Source organism: Cladophialophora immunda (assembly GCF_000835495.1).
Source record: "Cladophialophora immunda strain CBS 83496 unplaced genomic scaffold supercont1.2, whole genome shotgun sequence".
Classification (NCBI taxonomy): domain Eukaryota; kingdom Fungi; phylum Ascomycota; class Eurotiomycetes; order Chaetothyriales; family Herpotrichiellaceae; genus Cladophialophora; species Cladophialophora immunda.
The window spans coordinates 885446-902585 of NW_015622542.1; the positions used below are offsets into that span (position 1 = coordinate 885446).

Here is a 17140-nt window from a genome sequence, read left to right on the forward strand (position 1 = left end):
AAGCCAGGCAGCGAAAGGAAGGTCAAGAGAGACAGGGGCTCGAGATACTCTGCATGTCTCGAGGTCTGTGACGAGCGACAACGTGGATCAGAATCAGTCTTTGTAGGATTTCACAGGACGACATGCCATCATCTGTCTATCTCAGGACCTCAAGTATACCACGTCGGCTCGGGCACCTCGTCCAGCAGGTAAAAAGCCCCCAGCTCTCGCTCCTTATACGCCACAGGGTCGTGCAACGTGTGCGTCCTCACATCTCTCCAAAACCGATCCAGCCCGACCTTTCTCGCAGTAGAGCTCGCACCAGTCACTTCAAACACGCCACTTGTGACGCTGAGACTGGTGTCGGAGGCCACGATCTTGATGCTCGCCACCCATTCTGCCACCTCGCCCCGCCGCCGCGCACTCACGTCTCTCTTCTCGCCGTGGTCGGTGTAAACATCCCGGATTTGCTCGCCAGCGCGATCCGCCAACGCTTCGGCTGCTCTCAGATGGGCGTGGAAGTTCCCGTAGCGCGCCAGGATGTAATGCTCATCTGTCGCCTTTTCTTTATTGTCCCCGCCGTAGGGCCACGCGCGGGTTTTGGACGTGGTCCATTTCTTGGCTTCGTCCAGCGCGCCTAGGGCGATGCCCACGTAGAAATTGGAGAAGACCAGTTGGATGGTCGGCAGCAGTAGAGACGCGAAGGGGACCTTCAGCACCTCGGCGATGGGCCTCTTGGTCTTGCTGTCCCAGCCGAAGGCATCGCTCCACGGGACACGCACATTCTCGATCTTGACGCTGCCAGACTCGGTCAGCCGCATCCCGATATTGTCCCAATCATGGCCAAACTGGATCCCGGGCTGCTTTGTAGGTACAATGGTGAAGATGTGGTCCTCGGTGCCGTCCAATACGCCCTCGAGGATGGTGGCGTCGGACACGACGCCGCCAGTATTGAAGAACTTAAAACCATTGAAGACGATCTCCTCGCCATCGCTGGTGATTTTGAGGTCGGCGTTGCGCGGATTCACAGCGCCGCCGAGAAACCAATCGTTGTCCAGGATCAGCTTCTGTACGCGGTGCTTCTGCTCGTCGGTGCCGACGACGTTGGCCGTGGTGGACCACAGGAGATGATAGCCCAGCAACATGCCGATGGAGCCATCGCCCTTTGCGACCTCGCGGATGGCCTTGTATGCGAGAGCCCAATCCTGCCCGGCGCCGCCGTATTCCTTCGGTCCCAGAAGCTTGGTTAGCCCGGACGCTTTGAGCAGCCGAATCTCGTCGGATGGTGACTTGTTCTGGATATCACGCTGCGGGGCGTCCACGGCAAGAATCTGAGCGACATCCCTCGCGCGCACTATCCACTCTTCAGGAGTACTGGGCTGTCCTGCGTGTGAAAACTTGATGTGCCGGTCGGTCTCAACTGCAGTCTTGGGTGTTTCAACAGAACCCATGGTCACTGACTGGAAATTTCCAGCTGGGACGTCCGAGACCTTGATTTCCAAGGGGTTAAGAACAACTGCCGTCGAGGTTGTGCCAGGGGGAGAAATGGGTAGACCATAGCTGACAGTGCCTGAGACGGCGCTTTATATGCAAAAGGGGGCGGCAGTGTTATCGGACCACGTGTCGAGCGCCTCGATTCATTGCGAGAGACAGCCGGATTCCACGCTGTACAAGCCAATGGAAAGATGCAGTCGTGGAACCCGCGTTTTCTTGTCTTCCATCTCTTCAACTGACGTGCTTGAATGGCTGAAGCACGAATTTTGCACAGCTTTTCGCACATGATCCTGCGACGCGGAAATGCACCCGGATTAAATGCTGCCCTCCAGCGTTCAGCGACTTTGAAAAGCTCCGAGGTGGTCTGATGTCTGGAGAGTTCATACTGATCCGAAGGAGAGAGTGTCCAGCTGGTTGAAGACTATCGGCAACCGGATAGGCCTGGACAGGGACAGGGACAGTCGTTCCCAGCGGTGGAGGAAGCTCCCTTGTTGAACGATAATACGACGGCAGGCTGGGCTCCATACAGAACATTTCAAAGCACTGGCTGCGTGGAGACGACATTTCTCGAGGACTTGTCGCTATTCTTCTCTTGTGCTGATTCTCGTCCTAGAACCAATCAACAACCAGCCGTGCGATGACGAGCATCGGGCCTCGACTTGCAGCATCGCGGATTCTCTTGGCCGCCGCATGTCGACTTCAAGTTCCACTCTCGACTTCGGTTCAACACCAATGGCGGGTCACTTTGACGACGCAATCTGGAAGATATATTCCATCATATCTCCGACTCAAGAGCGTCTGTCGTCTTTCTCTGTGGGGTTATTGAAACCCACGCCATCATGATTTTCGTCGGCCCGACTCTTGCCCCTAAGAACAATTCTTCGATTGGCGAACGTCCCTAACTTATGAACGGAATTGAACCGTTCATTGCTGGGGCACTTGAATATCTCGAGAGCCAAGTTGTTCCATTTGTCCGTTAGGCGATCATGTCTCGAGCCAAAGGTCGGGGTCGAGAAATTTTTCAGACAAACGAGTAGAGACAAAGCCCGTGGAATCTCAACATTCTTCAATGTGAGAAGTCGAGCGAAGAGATCTATACTCACTTCCCTGCGCGGCACGACACAGTCGAAGAGAAAGATCGAAGCATTACGGGCGCTGCCGGTGTTCCCCTGAATACTAGTCGACTAACATCTACTCAGCAAGGCTGCGTAATGGGTTCCAACATCGTCGTTCCCACCAGCCAGGCCGGCACCAACTCAGCTCCAGATCGGATTAAGTTTGCGTAAGTTGGCTTCTTCCCATGTTGACGTGCTCCTAAGCTCGCCATCAGGTACTGGGTTCCCAATGTGTCAGGAGGGCTTGTCATATCCAAGATCCCGCAGCGTACTAAATGGGACCTCGAATCGAATGTCAAGTACGCCCAAACAGCAGAGAGCGTCGGCTTCGAGTATGCTCTCTCCCAGATCCGATTCACGGCCGGCTACGGCGCGGAGTATCAGCATGAGCCTGTCTCCTTCTCCCAAGCGCTGCTTCACCAAACCAAAACACTCAACCTCATCGCTGCCCTCCTCCCTGGCCCGTGGAATCCCGCCGTGGCAGCGAAGCAGATTGCAAGCATCGACCACTATTCCAATGGCAGGGTCGCCGTCAATGTCGTGTCAGGATGGTTCAAAGCAGAGTTTACCAGCATCGGCCAATGGTGGCTCGATCATGCTGAACGTTATCGACGGTCGAGGGAGTTTATCACTTGTCTCAAGGGCATCTGGACGGAAGACAAGTTCACATTCCGAGGCGACTTCTATCAGTTTCACGACTACACCCTTCAGCCCAAACCCTTGAAGTGGGAAGGCAGGGACCATCCTGAGATCTTTCAGGGTGGTAACTCGATTGATGCGCGGGAAAACGCCGCGACAGTGTCCTCGTACTATTTCATGAACGGAAACAGTGAGACGTGATCCCTTCAAACAGTGTCGTAGAGAATACTTCGCTGACTGTGACAACCCGGTAGCCCTCGAAGGTTTCCAAACGCAGATCGCCGATGTCAAAGAGCGCGCTCGTCGCGAAGGTCGCGAAGATCAAGTCAAATTCGCGGTCAACGGGTTCGTCATCGCGCGTGAGACTGAGGAAGAGGCCATCCGTGTTCTGCAGGAGATCCAAGGGAAGGCGGACAAAGAAGCCGTCGAGGCATTCGGCGACCAAGTCAAGAACGCAGGTGCATCGACCGCCAACAAGACCGGCATGTGGGCGAACAGCAAGTTCGAGGATCTGGTGCAATACAACGACGGATTCAAGACGAAACTCATCGGGACGCCTCAGCAGATTGCCGATCGCATACTTCTCCTGAAGAGCCTGGGTGTTAGTATATTGCTCACTGCATTCCTCCATTACGATGAGGAGATTGAGCAGTTTGGAAAGGAGATCATTCCTTTGGTGCGGAAGCTGGAGGCAGAAGGCAGAGGGAAGGACGCAGACTACGAGATCAAATTGACAGGCGATGTATACAAGGCTAGGGAGATTGAGGAGGTCAAGACCTCGTAAGAGCGTCATCGAACGCAACCCCTCTGTTAGCAAGAAGGATGGGAGTATCGGCTTCTGGGCACCTGTCCGGCTAACTACTCAAAAGCTAGTACACAAACTACATGGCAAATACATATGACCCATCTAGTAAATCCATAACTTGCACATAGAGGCACCCTACTCATAGGCTGTACGAAGGCTGACAGTCAACACATCATCTACCAGAGGCGCAAGGCTGCGTGGTAAAGGCGGCCTCATCATCCTTCCCGAACAGGGCAAGCCGCCGGGCTTGGCATTCAGACCTGGCGGAGCGAGAAGAGTGACTGAAGTGGGCTGCGACGTCAGCGACCGAATCCACTTCTTGTACCCTCTGTTCACCTGCTCCCAAGTACCAGATGCGGCATTTCCCCAGTGTTTAGGCACAGGAGAACCAACCTCATATCCTCTACACGTCCTGCCCGCGGGTCGTTCGACTGATAACGAAACATCACTCCCAGCGGAGCAGATTCCGTCGCTCGTCCCTCCCTGGTCCTGCTTTTCAAAGCACACGACCTCCCCCTCCGATCTTGCCCAAGATGAGTGGCCTCAGGTCCGTGATGAAAGATGGATGGCATCCCAAGGGTCGGGATGGAGGGAAGGAATCATGGAGGGGTGATTTCAAGGGGATAAATCAAGTGGTCAGTCATTGATTTCTGGGATCGCGCTGAGGTGGCGGCAAGCACTGACCAGTGGAACAGGCTGGCTGGATGGGAAAAGGGCGAGATCCCAACAAGAAAGACGGGGACGAGCATATGTCGCGGCCACTTTCCACCCTCAAAGATCCGGCCTCGTTTGGCCCTCCGCCCAAAAATGTCAACTATCACGGCGGCGCTGCCTTACCCAACGAGATTACACCACAGACGGGAGGATGGGGTGCTCCCTTGACCCAAGAGCAGATTTCAAGCGCAAGTCGGGCTGTCAGGACTCCTGAGGAAGAGGAGGAGGAAGAGCAGAAAAATACAGGGCCCCCTTTACCCTATCGTGCGGATAGAACTGGACTCAAGACAGATCACCTACCGCCGCCTCCCATCCATCGTGACTTGAACCGGTCACTCGATGTGGTGGAAACGGCGCCGGCAAAACCAAAGCCAGGTCTACCCCCAAGGCTGCCTTCCCGACAGAACACGGGGAGCACACCCACTCCGCCGCCCGTCGTGAATTCACCTCTTCCGACCACCGCTCCGCCGGCCTACGATGCTGTCCCTGCACCTGCCCCTAGTGCACAAGGAAGCGCGAGTTACGGAATCAATCAAGCTGCCGTCAACAGGTTGGGAAATGCAGGTATTTCAGTGCCAGCTCTAGGTATTGGGTCTGATCAGAATTCAAATCCCTGGCACAACGAGCCAAGCCAAGCAAACGTCCCAAAGAGCCCACCTGTAGCCTCTCCACCACCCGTAAACCAGCTATCAGAACTTCAAGCCCGCTTCGCCCGAATGAATTCGAACTCCAGCGCCGGACAGCAGTCAAACACCACACCTCCATTCGTCACGCCCGCTCAATCTCCCCCACCTGTCACCGCCAATGCACCGCCCGTCCAACAATCTCACGCACTACAGCCGCAGCCGCAACCGCAAAGCCAGGCACAAGGGACGACTTGGGCCGAGAAGCAAGCGGCCATGCGTACAGCGCAAAATGCGTACAAGGATCCAGCATCCGTTTCTGCTGCGGACGCCGGATCCGCTGTGCGCACGGCCAACACCTTCCGAGAGCGGCATCAAGACAGCATCAGTGCAGCAGGCCTCAAAGCAAACCAGTGGAACAAGAAATATAACGTGACAGGGCGCCTCAACTCTTTTCTCGAGAAGCACAGTTCATCGTCACCGACCCCGGAGGATGCCCAATCGCCTAATGGTACCAATGCAGGCGGAAATGCTCCCCTGCAGGCCTCTCCGCCGAACCAGACTGCAGAGATGGCCGCGTCGATATCGCGCAAGCCCCCGCCGCCTCCCCCGCCGAAGAAGCCGGCAAATATGCATGGTAGCGTTGGATCGATGGGAGTGGCTCCGCCGCCGGTGCCACTGGGGACGAAGCCGAGTTACTCATGATTTGGGGAATGAGGTGAGGTGCCCCCGGTGTTATGAGTTCCAGCGTGTAGATTTCGTAGCACAGATAAGGGGCGATCACATATTTACGTAGCAGATTAATAATGGATCTTCCAGAATAAACTAGATGTATGGATTGGACTTTAATACATACAGGAGTGAGTCCGTGGCCGCGGTTGGCATTGGTTGGTTACTGTCAGATCTATACTACGGATACAAGAATGGGAGCAAGTAGGGAGGACGGCCAGCCATGTGGGCGGCGCCCATGGATCAAGCTATCTAGCCATCCAGCCAGCCAGCCAGTGGGTGCAAACCGGTCCAGGGCGAGAATGAATTTCGCCTTCTCTTTTGCCATCTCCTCCTCTTTGCTTCCTCGTGGTACTCGTGCAATGACCTGCTTTTGTCGCGGTGCCTTTTGATCGCCCGTGCCGAGGAGTCGTTCTACTATCCATCCATCCACCCACCCACCTTAGGTACCTTCCCAGTGTTCAAAGAAGCCTTGTTAAGGTTCAAATAGATGTATTTACCTGTGAGATTAGCTCGTGCCTCACACCTCGCGCCTCATGGCTGTACCGGCAGCAGGTATGTCCGACGGGAATTGGCCTGTTCTTGAAAGTACCAGCCATGAATCCCGAAGCGATGGATTTCCCGGTCGCTGGGCTGCTGCTGTACACCTTATTCCCCCTTGATGTTTCTTCCATTCTTTTCATTGGTGGTCGGGGAATGGACGGTCAGGGAGAAGAGAGAAAGGGGGTGCCGAATTCAGGGAGATAGGTAGCTTGCGTGTTCGCTGCGGTCACTTGGGAAAGTCGGACGCGAGACACGACGAAAGACCACCTACATATAATTAGTTGTGTTAGGGCGTGTCGTGATGGTTACCAGGCCCTGCTTGGGACGAAGTGTAGACATATGGCCGCTTAGATGTAAATTAGGATCTGCCCATCGTGTCTGTATGATCGGCTCCAACGGAGACGAGTTTATATATCTCTCTGGAGCGGGGGACGTCGAAGCAAAAGGAGTCATCCCATCGTTGAGAAATGTCAACTTCCAGCTGCAACTGATTGTTCGGCTTGCTCCCACACGTGAGGCTCAGAGCCCGTGCTTGTCAATTGTCGGTGATCAAGGGAGGACTTGACCTCGAGTTCGTTCGTACAAATGACTTCGTGTTGGATAGAGAATAAGAGCAACGGAGGTACTCCGTCCAACCGAGTCCAAATTGGACTCTGCCCAGAAGCATGTACAGAGTACTCCGTAGCGTTGTTGATATCACTCACTCCAGGCCGTACTTCTGACTCGTTGGGGTCTTCCCTGCTCGTCCTGCTTTGTATCATGACAGATACCTGTAACGCTGAGCGAGGGTGTTCTCAATCCGAGGCGCTGGCAGCCAGAAGGGGCCAGACGTGGGTTGAGGTTGGTGTAAGGGGGGCTGGGAGCGGGTCAAGAGAGATGCTGTTACTCACAGCGGAGCATAAGAATAGTATTTCCCCAGTGACGCAACGGCAATTAGCCGGAATCTTGAATGCAGCATTAAGGTAAACCGTACCGTTTGATAGTCGTTTTGATACTGCATCGGCCTAGATCCACACACATGGCTAGACCTGTGGAAATTTGTGATGCCTCGTAATTCTGCAGGAGACATCATGGTGGCCAGCAATGGACGAGAGTTGTCCGAGGTCAACGTCCGAAATCGCGAGGATGTGGAGAGAGTTTCGCACGCACCCACGGAGTTGGCCAGCCGCATGGACTGGACAAGCCTCCTCAATAAGCCGCCACCATCGACTGAATGACCTGGAGTCAACGCCCGTGTGCGGAAGATGACCAGCGACCCAAATAAACCCATGCGGCTGAGGCTGCTCCTACAGTAGTAAATGGGATTTCTGCACGGGAAGGCGCAGATGCAGGCGCCTCGAACCGCAGCTTGCACATAAGTGGCATGCCGACGCCGTACGACGTGACCTCCTACAGGGACCGAAAAAAGCCACGGGGCCAATGGTTATAGCCGTTGGGTGAAGTTCTGGGTAGCACACCTTGGGACGAATTTCTGATGCCATCCCATTACTCCAAGGCTGAGGCTGGAGTGGTTGCCGTGTGCCCTGATAGGCAACTCCGCTGCATGCAGCCCTTCCTGCCACGCAATATTCTTTCAACGGCTGAACTGAAAACGGAGAGTGTCGGAGTGGGGGCTTCTGCTCGTGGACAAGGCGTTTTAATTGTTATTGGGCGTTGCCCTGCCACTCTTTTTGACCTCCAGTTGCTTTCACGTGGATTCGAGTTCTGAATAAATGCCCAATGAATCTACAGGGAAGACAGCAAGCTTGGGTGTCGCCGTCTCAGAGCGCTGATCGTCTCGTAAAAGTTTCGTATCCAGAAGCAGCTGGAAAAATCAAGGACATGGAGGCGGCTAGGACGTCATGGTTTCGGCCAAAGCCAGACCAGGGAATGAGGGGGCGCACCCAACCGCACAGCAGAACGGCCAGAACGAGTTGTCTTCCTGAGTCAAGACGGCTGCATTGGGTTAACGTGGGATTCAAAGAACAGACAGGTGTTGGTGGTTGTTGCAGCTTGTCTCAGCCGGCACTCCCTGGCCATGTCGGAGGTCGGCAAGTCGCAGTCTACAAGTTCCGTGTCATGTGACCTCGCGCCAATCATGGGCCTCACATGTGTTTTCGGGTGGGGCTTCGGACATCTAGATTTGACGCCATCTGCAGCTTTTAATAGACACTGTATCGCGGCATTGCAATGGTTCGCCAGAAGGCTGGCCATGGCACCGTGCAGATAGGTAGGTATGCCAGTTGCAGCTCCCAGTTTTAGAGGGCGACCGTCCAAGTGCAGGGTCGTGGTCCGACTTATCAAGCCCCGTGGATAGCACCCTGGAGACGGAGGAAGCGCGCACGGAGTTCCTGCTCAGGAGATATGGCCATGGAGATGCATCACTACTATGAAACTCTCAGCACCACAGTATCACAGAGATTGACGTACCCGAAATGACCTCCAAGAAAAGGGACGTCTGTGGCTGTCGGGGCCAGGGCTAGTTTATAATAGATGGAGGCTGCAGTCAGAGTACCAGGACTGGTAGCAGAATACTCGGTTCCCACGGTACAGCCCAGGCTGAGTCGGCAGTCGGGGCTTGGGGCTGAATGTTCGGTCACTGGCATGAGTCGATAGGCGAGACTGTGGTCTTGGAAGGGAGGAAGAATGAGGTCAAGGGGAGCAAAATAAGATGGCGTTCGGATGTCCGTTGGCCTGAGAAGGAATAGTGAAGCGTGCAAGCTGAGGGAGCCAACTGGGAAGCTAATCTGCACGCCTTGGCCAAATGGGTGCTGGATGGGATGCGGTTAGAGCCCCTAAAACTCACAAAGGGATTAGCGCACGTGGTCTAATCGCCGGAGAGCCAATCCTCCTCTCCTTCGTTCCCGCGCCAAGGACTAAGGGGTTGTTAGGCTGCGGAGCGTTTATCCTGGTGGGCGTCAAGAGGGGAGAGAAGGGGCCCGCCGGGCGGGCATGGCACTGGCGGTTCTGGTTAAGCCCCAGCTTGGCCGACAGCGCCTAGAGCCCCAGGGAGTGCCGCTAGCCCTAGTACCTGCGTGAGGGCGGGCGTCCATGGACCCCCCCATTAGCCCTTTTCATCCACTCCCTGCCTGGGCCGCCCTGCTTTGGCCTCGTTAAAAGAAATCCCAGGCCATCCTTCGCTTTTCCGCCTGGCCCTGGTGCTGGCGAGCTGCCATCTTTTTTCTTGTGCGAGACCCGATAACTGCGCCTCGCTGATCCCGGACTTTTCGTATTCATCATTCCCATCCTCGTCACCGGCCAGCTCCTGGCAATTATAATCCTCACGAGCTACTGGCCGCTGCTACGGATTCCTCTCGTCTCTCTCTGTGCTGACGCTGAGCCTGCGACGAGCCTGAAAATACACTTTTCGCCAATTCTCCCCTTGCCTGGCTCGCTCCTCCACCACCACTCCCCAGCCCGGCTTCCAGACCGCAGATTGGGCCTGACAGTCTGCTGACCCGCGACAATCCTGGGCGCTGTCCTGCCCCCTTTGCCCCCGATCCTCTCTCCCTTTACATGTCGTACTCCTACCCTCTCGCGGGGTCGATATCACTCTGGATCTTGCAACAGTCTTCCGTCTCTTCCTCACGGGGCCTCGTGTAGCCCGTCGAGACTTGCCAGCACTCTCGTCGCCCTCACCTTCGTTTACCCCGTCGCTCTCTCAATCGTTCACCCCGACCTTTTCTCCGTCCTTCAGCATGCCTTTCTCAGAAAGCCCAACTCCTCAGAACGCCGGCTTCACAGGCGCCGGCACGCAAGACATCAACACTTCCTCTCTTGCCAGCGTTGCCTCGTCTCTAGCGAGCGAGTTCTCGCAGACCACCAACACTCATTTCACACGCACCAGCAGCGGTGCATCTCAGACAGGGGCGGCCAGCTCAGACAGCTCGAGCGCCAGCAACTCTGCTCCCGCAAGCGCCTCCCAGACAGCTTCCACGACCTTTGCTACATCCGTCACCGGCTCCGGCGGAGCTTCACAGTCCCCGAACTCCAGCGTGGGCAGCTATGCTACCTCCGCAACCAATGCCGCAAGCAGCACCACAGGCGGCGCGGTGACCGTCTCGGAAAAATCCTCATGCAACAGTCTTTCATGTTCGTCTGCTCTCAAAGCAGCCGTCGCTGTTCCCATTGTCGTTGCGGCAATTGCGGGTATTCTTCTGTTTTTCTTTTGTGCGAGGAGGAGGAAGAGACGCGGTGGTGCTGTCATGTCGGAGAAGGCACCTAAAAAGAAGGGCAAGAAATGGACACGACACCTACGAGCCTTTTCCTTTGACGCCGAACTGCTCATGGGCGGGCGATTCTCCAGTTCCAATAGCATCCGCAGCCGAGACCCCAGCGTTCGAAGTGGCCCGGGTACGCTGTCTCGTGGAAGCGCCCACAGCGGGGAGCCCAGTTTGCACAGCATTGAAGAAGTGGCTCCTCCCTACCGAGATGCTGTGACCCATGTGACACCACCAAGTCCAGCTCGCTCCATCCCTCACGTCACCACGATCGCGGCCGATCCTATTCCTCGGCCGTCCTCGACAGCCACAGCACCACCTCCATACCGATCCATCGTTGGTGGCACAGGTGCAGAACCGTCTTCTCCTGCCACGGTTCGAAACCCGTTTGCAGACTCGGCCCCAGTTAGTCCTATTGAAGGCTCACCGTTCAATGACCCTCCTGAAGGCGAGGAAGCGTCTGGTGCGCTGCGACCTACCTTGAGCCGTGGTTCATCCATGTATCGCAGCGTGATGACAGACGATGACGCTACCCCCACCGCGTCAGAAGCTGGAAGCATACGGCAAGCCATGGTGGGCAGACGGGTGTCAGTGAGGAATGGCGAGGGAACCAGTGGCAGCGGTGGCAGTAGCTAATAATGTGTGATTTTCTTATGTTCTTTAATTCATGGCGTGGCGTTTGGGGACTGGTGACACCGAAAACTGCTGGACGGCTCTAGAATCACCTAGAGCCTTTGTTTTGGTGGGATGTTGACGCAGAATGTTTTGAGATGTCCGACATATACTGTACATGAGCGAAGCCAATGCCGAGAAGCAAAAATTCACTTAGATTGACGGAAAATCTGACACGTCCAACATGGTCTGGGAACTCGTGTGATCACGAAGAGGTCTGGGGGGTTTATATCATGCTAAACATTCACTGCGCCTTGTTTTCTTTTGTCCTCTCTTTCGCTTCTTCTCCATGCCACCGTCGCACAATGCAGGAACGGACGATTCGCCGAACGTGGTGTTCTTGTATTCCCTGCTGCTACCAAACATTTTGAGCTCTCCAAAGCCCGGCCACAGGGGCGCCGGCCTGATTCTTTGGTGTACAGGTGCAACAACACAGCCAGCCGAGCAGCAATTCGAGCTGCATACTGTAGCAGCCATCATGTTGTTCAAGTGGTTAGTGTGACCAGCTCTGCTTTCATCCTTTTCTCACGACAGACAATAGAGCATTCCGCAACAACCTGCCCATTGATCGACGCCCCGCAGGACAGAGAAGATCAAGCTCGAGATCGACTGGCGCTCATGTCTTCTGGTTTCTACCGTCCCTGTGTCCGAGTCTTTTGCCTAATCTGCAACCGATATGGCGAGCTCTGGGTTGGAGTAACACTGAGTGGGTGAGAGCTGCAGGTCGATTGAGTGAATGAGACCACCAGAGCCTTTTCGCGGTCTCGGGAGGTTCGGTCTCAGGTCGAGAGTCGGTCGAGAGGACAGCAACGGCTAGCACTTTACGAGAGTCAGACAAGGCTATCGTGCTCAACGCGAGCGAGCCAGTGAGAGAGAGCCAGTCAGTGAGAGGCTTGATCGGAATCTTTGCATCGAGTCGAAGCTTCCCTTGGCTTCATGCATCTCGCCACGAAAGAAGAAAAAAAGAACAAGCAAGGAAACACGTTTTGCAATTGATGCAACGTTGAGCTGCACACTTCGTCTCAGCGATCGTCTTCTGCAAGGTCGACTTTCACCCTCTCCGTCCACACAAATTCCGCTTCCGCCACCTCAGTCTGAAGCTGTTATCGTGGCCAATCCCCCCGGCCGTGGGGTGCCGGTCATCCCCCCATGCTCCTCTGTGTGCGAGGAATATCCGGAGACGGAGAGAGCCACCCAGATCGCCGCAGTTTTAAGCAATCTACCCGCCTCGTATTTAGCCGGGCAGGTCCTTATTGGCGATTATGGATCTTCGGTGGACACTCTGGAACGACTCGAGAATTTCACTTCATCCACATGTCCGTGGGAAATATGGAGAAGAGGGCGACTTTGACGTCGTTTGAGGCCCTTTGCAGTGGAGTGCTGGAGTTACATGAGGATGTCGCTGCTCAACGTGATCTCAACGCGGTGGCCATGTGGATTCTGGCCACATGAAAGGTGAGGAAATGTATAAGGGGGCTTCTATCCTGCCTGCTCCGCATGCGCCCTCGTCTTGCCCTTGTCGTTCGCCCGGCACAAAAGTTGAGATACAAGACCTCGCCGTGAACTCTCATCATTCTCACCGCCGGTGGCCTCCAAAATGGCTGCTCACGAGGTCCCTCAGGACTACATCCACGACTCTGACCAGAGTTCTTCGATCGGTGTCAAGGTCGACGCTACAGAATTTCAAGAAGACATTGGAAATGCCAGGACCTTGAGACGGGAGCCACCTCCGTACGTGAAGTCGCTCAGTCCAGAGGAGCGAAACATCGCAGAGCGGGCCCTGGTTCGAAAGATTGACTTACGACTGATTCCTATGATTGTGATCATGTTCGTCCATCAACTCACCCTATTGTTAAGAGTGCTCGCAAGACTGACAGACATTCAGGTATATTCTCAACTACCTCGATCGCAACAACATTGCTGCAGCTAGACTGGCTGGTCTCGAGGATGAGTTGAACCTTCATGGCACTCAATACCAGACAGCTGGTAAGTCTCGCCGCCCAAGACGAATTCCCACTTACTGACAATCTTATTCTTTTAGTTAGTATTCTGTTCGTCGGCTATCTCCTTATGCAAATTCCGTCCAACTTGTTCCTCAACAAAATCGGTAAACCACGTCTCTATCTGCCCACAGCCATGATTATCTGGGGTACTATTTCCGCCGCCACAGCTGCAGTCCAATCCTTTGGAGGTCTAATTGCCGTTCGATTCTTTCTTGGTTTCGTCGAGGCGTGCTACTTTCCTGGCTGTTTATACTTTCTCAGTGCGTGGTATACTAGAAAGGAGCTAGGTTTTAGGACCGCGATGTTATATTCAGGATCCCTTATCTCTGGTGCCTTCTCTGGACTCATCGCAGCAGGGATCACGAAGAACATGGATGGCACCGCGGGCTTAAGAGCCTGGAGATGGCTGTTTATCATTGAAGGCTGCGTCACCATTGTGGTTGCATTCGTGGCAATCTTTATCCTGCCAAACTTTCCTCGAACAACGCCTTGGCTGAATGCACAAGAGAAGGAGCTGGCTGTGTGGCGTCTTGAGGAGGATATTGGGGAGGACGATTGGGTCGGTGTCGAAGAGCAGACCTTCTGGCATGGATTCAAGCTTGCGGTCAAAGATATCAAGATGTGGATCATGGTGAGTTATCCTGTGTGTCCCCCTGTGTCTGATCGGATCCTCTAACTCGGTTGTTCAGATGCTCATGCTCTTCTGCATTGTGGCGTCCGGCTCCGTGACAAACTTCTTCCCGACTGTTGTCCAGACGCTCGGATACGGCGACATCGCCTCCCTGCTGCTCACCGCACCACCCTACGTCCTCTGCGTCATCACGGCGTTTTTCAACGCCTGGCACGCCGACCGCACGGGCGAGCGCTTCTTCCACGTCACGTTGCCGCTCTATGTGGCCGTCGGGTCGTTCATCCTCGCCGCCGCAACGACCGCAACCGCTCCGCGCTATCTTGCCATGATGCTCATGGTCCCCGGCGTGTATACGGGCTACGTCGTGGCGCTGGGCTGGATCAGCAACACGATGCCTCGACCGCCGGCCAAGCGCGCGGCCGCCCTCGCGGCGATCAATGCCGTCAGCAACACCTCGTCCATCTACGCGAGCTACATGTTCCCCAAGAGCGACGGGCCGCGGTACGTGCTGGCCATGAGCGTCTGCTCCGCGACGGCCTTCATCGCCATCTGCGCCGCGACCGTGCTGAGGCTCATCCTGGCCCGGCTGAACCGCAAGCTGGACCGCGGCGAGTGGGTCGAGGGCGCCATCAATTCTCCCGCCGCCGCCAGGGATGGCAAAGCCGTGGGCAACAATGTGCTCGTCCAGGAAGGGGCGGTGCCGGCGGAGGCGGCCGCCAGAGGGTTCCGGTTCTTGTTGTAGGCCTTGTATGAACTCTCTCTGGTGCTGTCCTAGTGCCCGGTTCATGGACTGGGTTCGGAATCATGACCTATTGCGGATAGAATGACAGACGGCACGAGCCATCTAGACATAGACATAGTGGACTATCACAATGATCGACGAACGTTTCAACTATGATCGCAATGACGATAGCGGTGACCCATGTCAAAGGTGCCAGGCCGGCCGTAGCAAGACGGTCTAACCACACAGAAAAGTCAACAACGTTCCATGCACGCCCTGTCTCTCTGTACAGCGTTCTTATATATCGCCGCCATAGTGGGATAAGAGATGGCGGATTACCATAATATCCCTGCTTGGTATGGCAGCTTGATCTCAATAGCAGAGCTAGCTCTGATCTTGACCTTGACGTTGGCGTTGACTTTGGGTACAAGTGTGAATACGGCCACAGCCGCAGTTAGTGAGAAAGAGAGTGTTCGTGAGAGTCGCTGGCTTAGATATGCCGTGCAAGTTACTACTGTATACACGTACACAGTATCCATGTCCTCGGCCTCGTCTGTCGGGGCGGAGCGGGGAGCGGAAACAAGTCAAAAAGGGGAGCGCCCCGGAGCGGAGGATTATTCTTCCAGGTTTCCCGCTCTCTGTCTTCCCTCGCCGCCTCCATCAGCAACAGGCATGAACGTCCGAGTGTAGATACTTGGTATGTACTTGGCCCATGCTCTCTTTCTTGTACGTACAAGTACGTGCGTGTGTTGCGAAGCCCACAAGAAGGACCGCTCGGAGAGCCCGAGTAGGATTCGCGAAAATCGCGACAAGGTCGTGAATCACTCTGAACGTCCTTTCTTTCTCCCGCGGACAGCTCCGTACTCCGTGCGTAGCGGCAGCGGAAGTCCTCGATGTAACATCGCGAACTTTGCTTCACACATGAGAACAGAGCGCAAGCCTTGTGCACTCACGCAATCGCTCTGGAAGGTTTCCTGAAACAGTGGTACTTCCGTGTCATCCATCTGTTTGTCTGATGTCGCCTACCTTCTGGTTCCCTAACGGTAGTCGCCGCGTCCCTATCTGGCCGCTTGCTTTGCGCCCTCTCGCCCATGTAACTGTCTCTCCCACAAAATAGCTCAGTGTGGCGTGACGTACCCGACTTGGGAACAAGACTGAGACATGTGTTCCAGGAGAGACCTTGGAGTGGGCACAGCAGTTCAAGACAGTGCGAGGCGTGACAGACTGCGATAAGATACGTGCACGACACTTCGAATACGTTTTCGGTGGTCGGAGTTCTCCTTCGATACCCCCTTGCAAGGACTTCTGTCAAGATCGTTACATCGGATGGAGGCAACCGGCGGAAGTCCAGTGGATTTAACGTCAGCCACCTAAGCTGTGGCATCTCGTGATTGTGTGATCGGCCATCTCTGGGTCGAGAGTGATCTCCGCTTGGTTGATTTCCACGACCGCGAAAAGACGTTTTGCCTTGGCGCCAAAAAGTAACAGTTTCACTGTATGATCGACTTGAATCCATTATAGGCTTGCTCCATGTCGAACGCCAAATCCCTCGCCTGCTCCTCGCTTAACTCCTCGGATGTCTTCATCTGATTGAGCGTGATCAGCCATTGGATGATCTTACCGCGATGGTCAAAATCCTGGTCGGTGACCTTGTTTACCGATTGGATTACGTCTGACAGAAGTGGATGCAAAGCGCTTTTGGAGACCATGTTCAATCGTAAGGCATCAAGGAACGTGATGAAATTCTCGGTCGCGACCAAGATCAAGCTGCCCGAAAGATTGCCTTGCGGTGCTGCAGACCCAGGAGTAGCTTTTGCCACGGTGATGGTTTCCACACTGGATAGGCCGACTTTTAGACGTTCTTTGGCGCGGGGACACTCAATATCCCATTTCTGTGTGAATGTATCCAGGTCTCCAAACTCTCGTGCAACGTTCTCATCGTTCAATATCGATCGATACTGCTTCAGCAGTTTCGAACACATGTCCGAGTACTCCGTTTCTGGTAGCGCATCCTTTATGTATGCTTTTTCCAGTCCATCGAGGGTGCGGATGATGCTGTAGATCTCGGCGAGAGAGTCGATCAGATCACGTTCGGCGGAGGAGTCGGCGAGTTTGACCTCTTCGTCAAGGTTGATCCGGGCGGAGAGAATGTTTGTTGCTGGGTATGCATAGGGAGTGGGTGCATAAGCTAAATTTCGGCTCGGGGGATTGCTGTACATCGTTGATGTCGCTCTAGTAGTAAAGTAACGACGCAGATAACATGAACACGGATG

General features: G+C 54.9%; 6 protein-coding genes across 6 annotated transcripts; 4 read left to right on the forward strand and 2 right to left on the reverse strand.

Moving 5' to 3' along the window:
- Window positions 1–93: 93 nt before the first annotated feature.
- PV07_02654 (uncharacterized protein) lies at window positions 94–1565 on the reverse strand. Its single transcript, XM_016389282.1, has one exon. The coding sequence runs from the start codon at window positions 1428–1430 to the stop codon at window positions 150–152; it is 1281 nt and encodes a 426-aa protein (XP_016251184.1). The 5' UTR covers window positions 1431–1565; the 3' UTR covers window positions 94–149.
- An 876-nt stretch (window positions 1566–2441) lies between these two features.
- On the forward strand, window positions 2442–4154 carry PV07_02655 (dimethyl sulfone monooxygenase SfnG). Its single transcript, XM_016389283.1, has 3 exons — window positions 2442–2755; window positions 2804–3417; window positions 3482–4154. The coding sequence occupies exons 1-3, from the start codon at window positions 2685–2687 to the stop codon at window positions 4009–4011; spliced, it is 1215 nt and encodes a 404-aa protein (XP_016251185.1). The 5' UTR covers window positions 2442–2684; the 3' UTR covers window positions 4012–4154.
- Window positions 4155–4358: 204 nt separating this feature from the next.
- PV07_02656 (uncharacterized protein) lies at window positions 4359–6423 on the forward strand. The gene is made up of 2 exons (XM_016389284.1): window positions 4359–4667; window positions 4728–6423. Exons 1-2 carry the CDS (start codon window positions 4566–4568, stop codon window positions 6072–6074), a joined length of 1449 nt encoding a protein of 482 aa, XP_016251186.1. The 5' UTR covers window positions 4359–4565; the 3' UTR covers window positions 6075–6423.
- A 3355-nt stretch (window positions 6424–9778) lies between these two features.
- Window positions 9779–11769, forward strand: PV07_02657 (uncharacterized protein). Its single transcript, XM_016389285.1, has one exon. It carries the CDS (start codon window positions 10319–10321, stop codon window positions 11474–11476), a length of 1158 nt encoding a protein of 385 aa, XP_016251187.1. The 5' UTR covers window positions 9779–10318; the 3' UTR covers window positions 11477–11769.
- Window positions 11770–11796: 27 nt separating this feature from the next.
- On the forward strand, window positions 11797–15266 carry PV07_02658 (uncharacterized protein). The gene is made up of 5 exons (XM_016389286.1): window positions 11797–12004; window positions 12054–13339; window positions 13398–13498; window positions 13554–14146; window positions 14205–15266. Exons 2-5 carry the CDS (start codon window positions 13110–13112, stop codon window positions 14886–14888), a joined length of 1608 nt encoding a protein of 535 aa, XP_016251188.1. The 5' UTR covers window positions 11797–12004; window positions 12054–13109; the 3' UTR covers window positions 14889–15266.
- PV07_02659 (uncharacterized protein) lies at window positions 15011–17132 on the reverse strand. Its single transcript, XM_016389287.1, has one exon. The coding sequence runs from the start codon at window positions 17084–17086 to the stop codon at window positions 16358–16360; it is 729 nt and encodes a 242-aa protein (XP_016251189.1). The 5' UTR covers window positions 17087–17132; the 3' UTR covers window positions 15011–16357.
- Window positions 17133–17140: the final 8 nt, after the last annotated feature.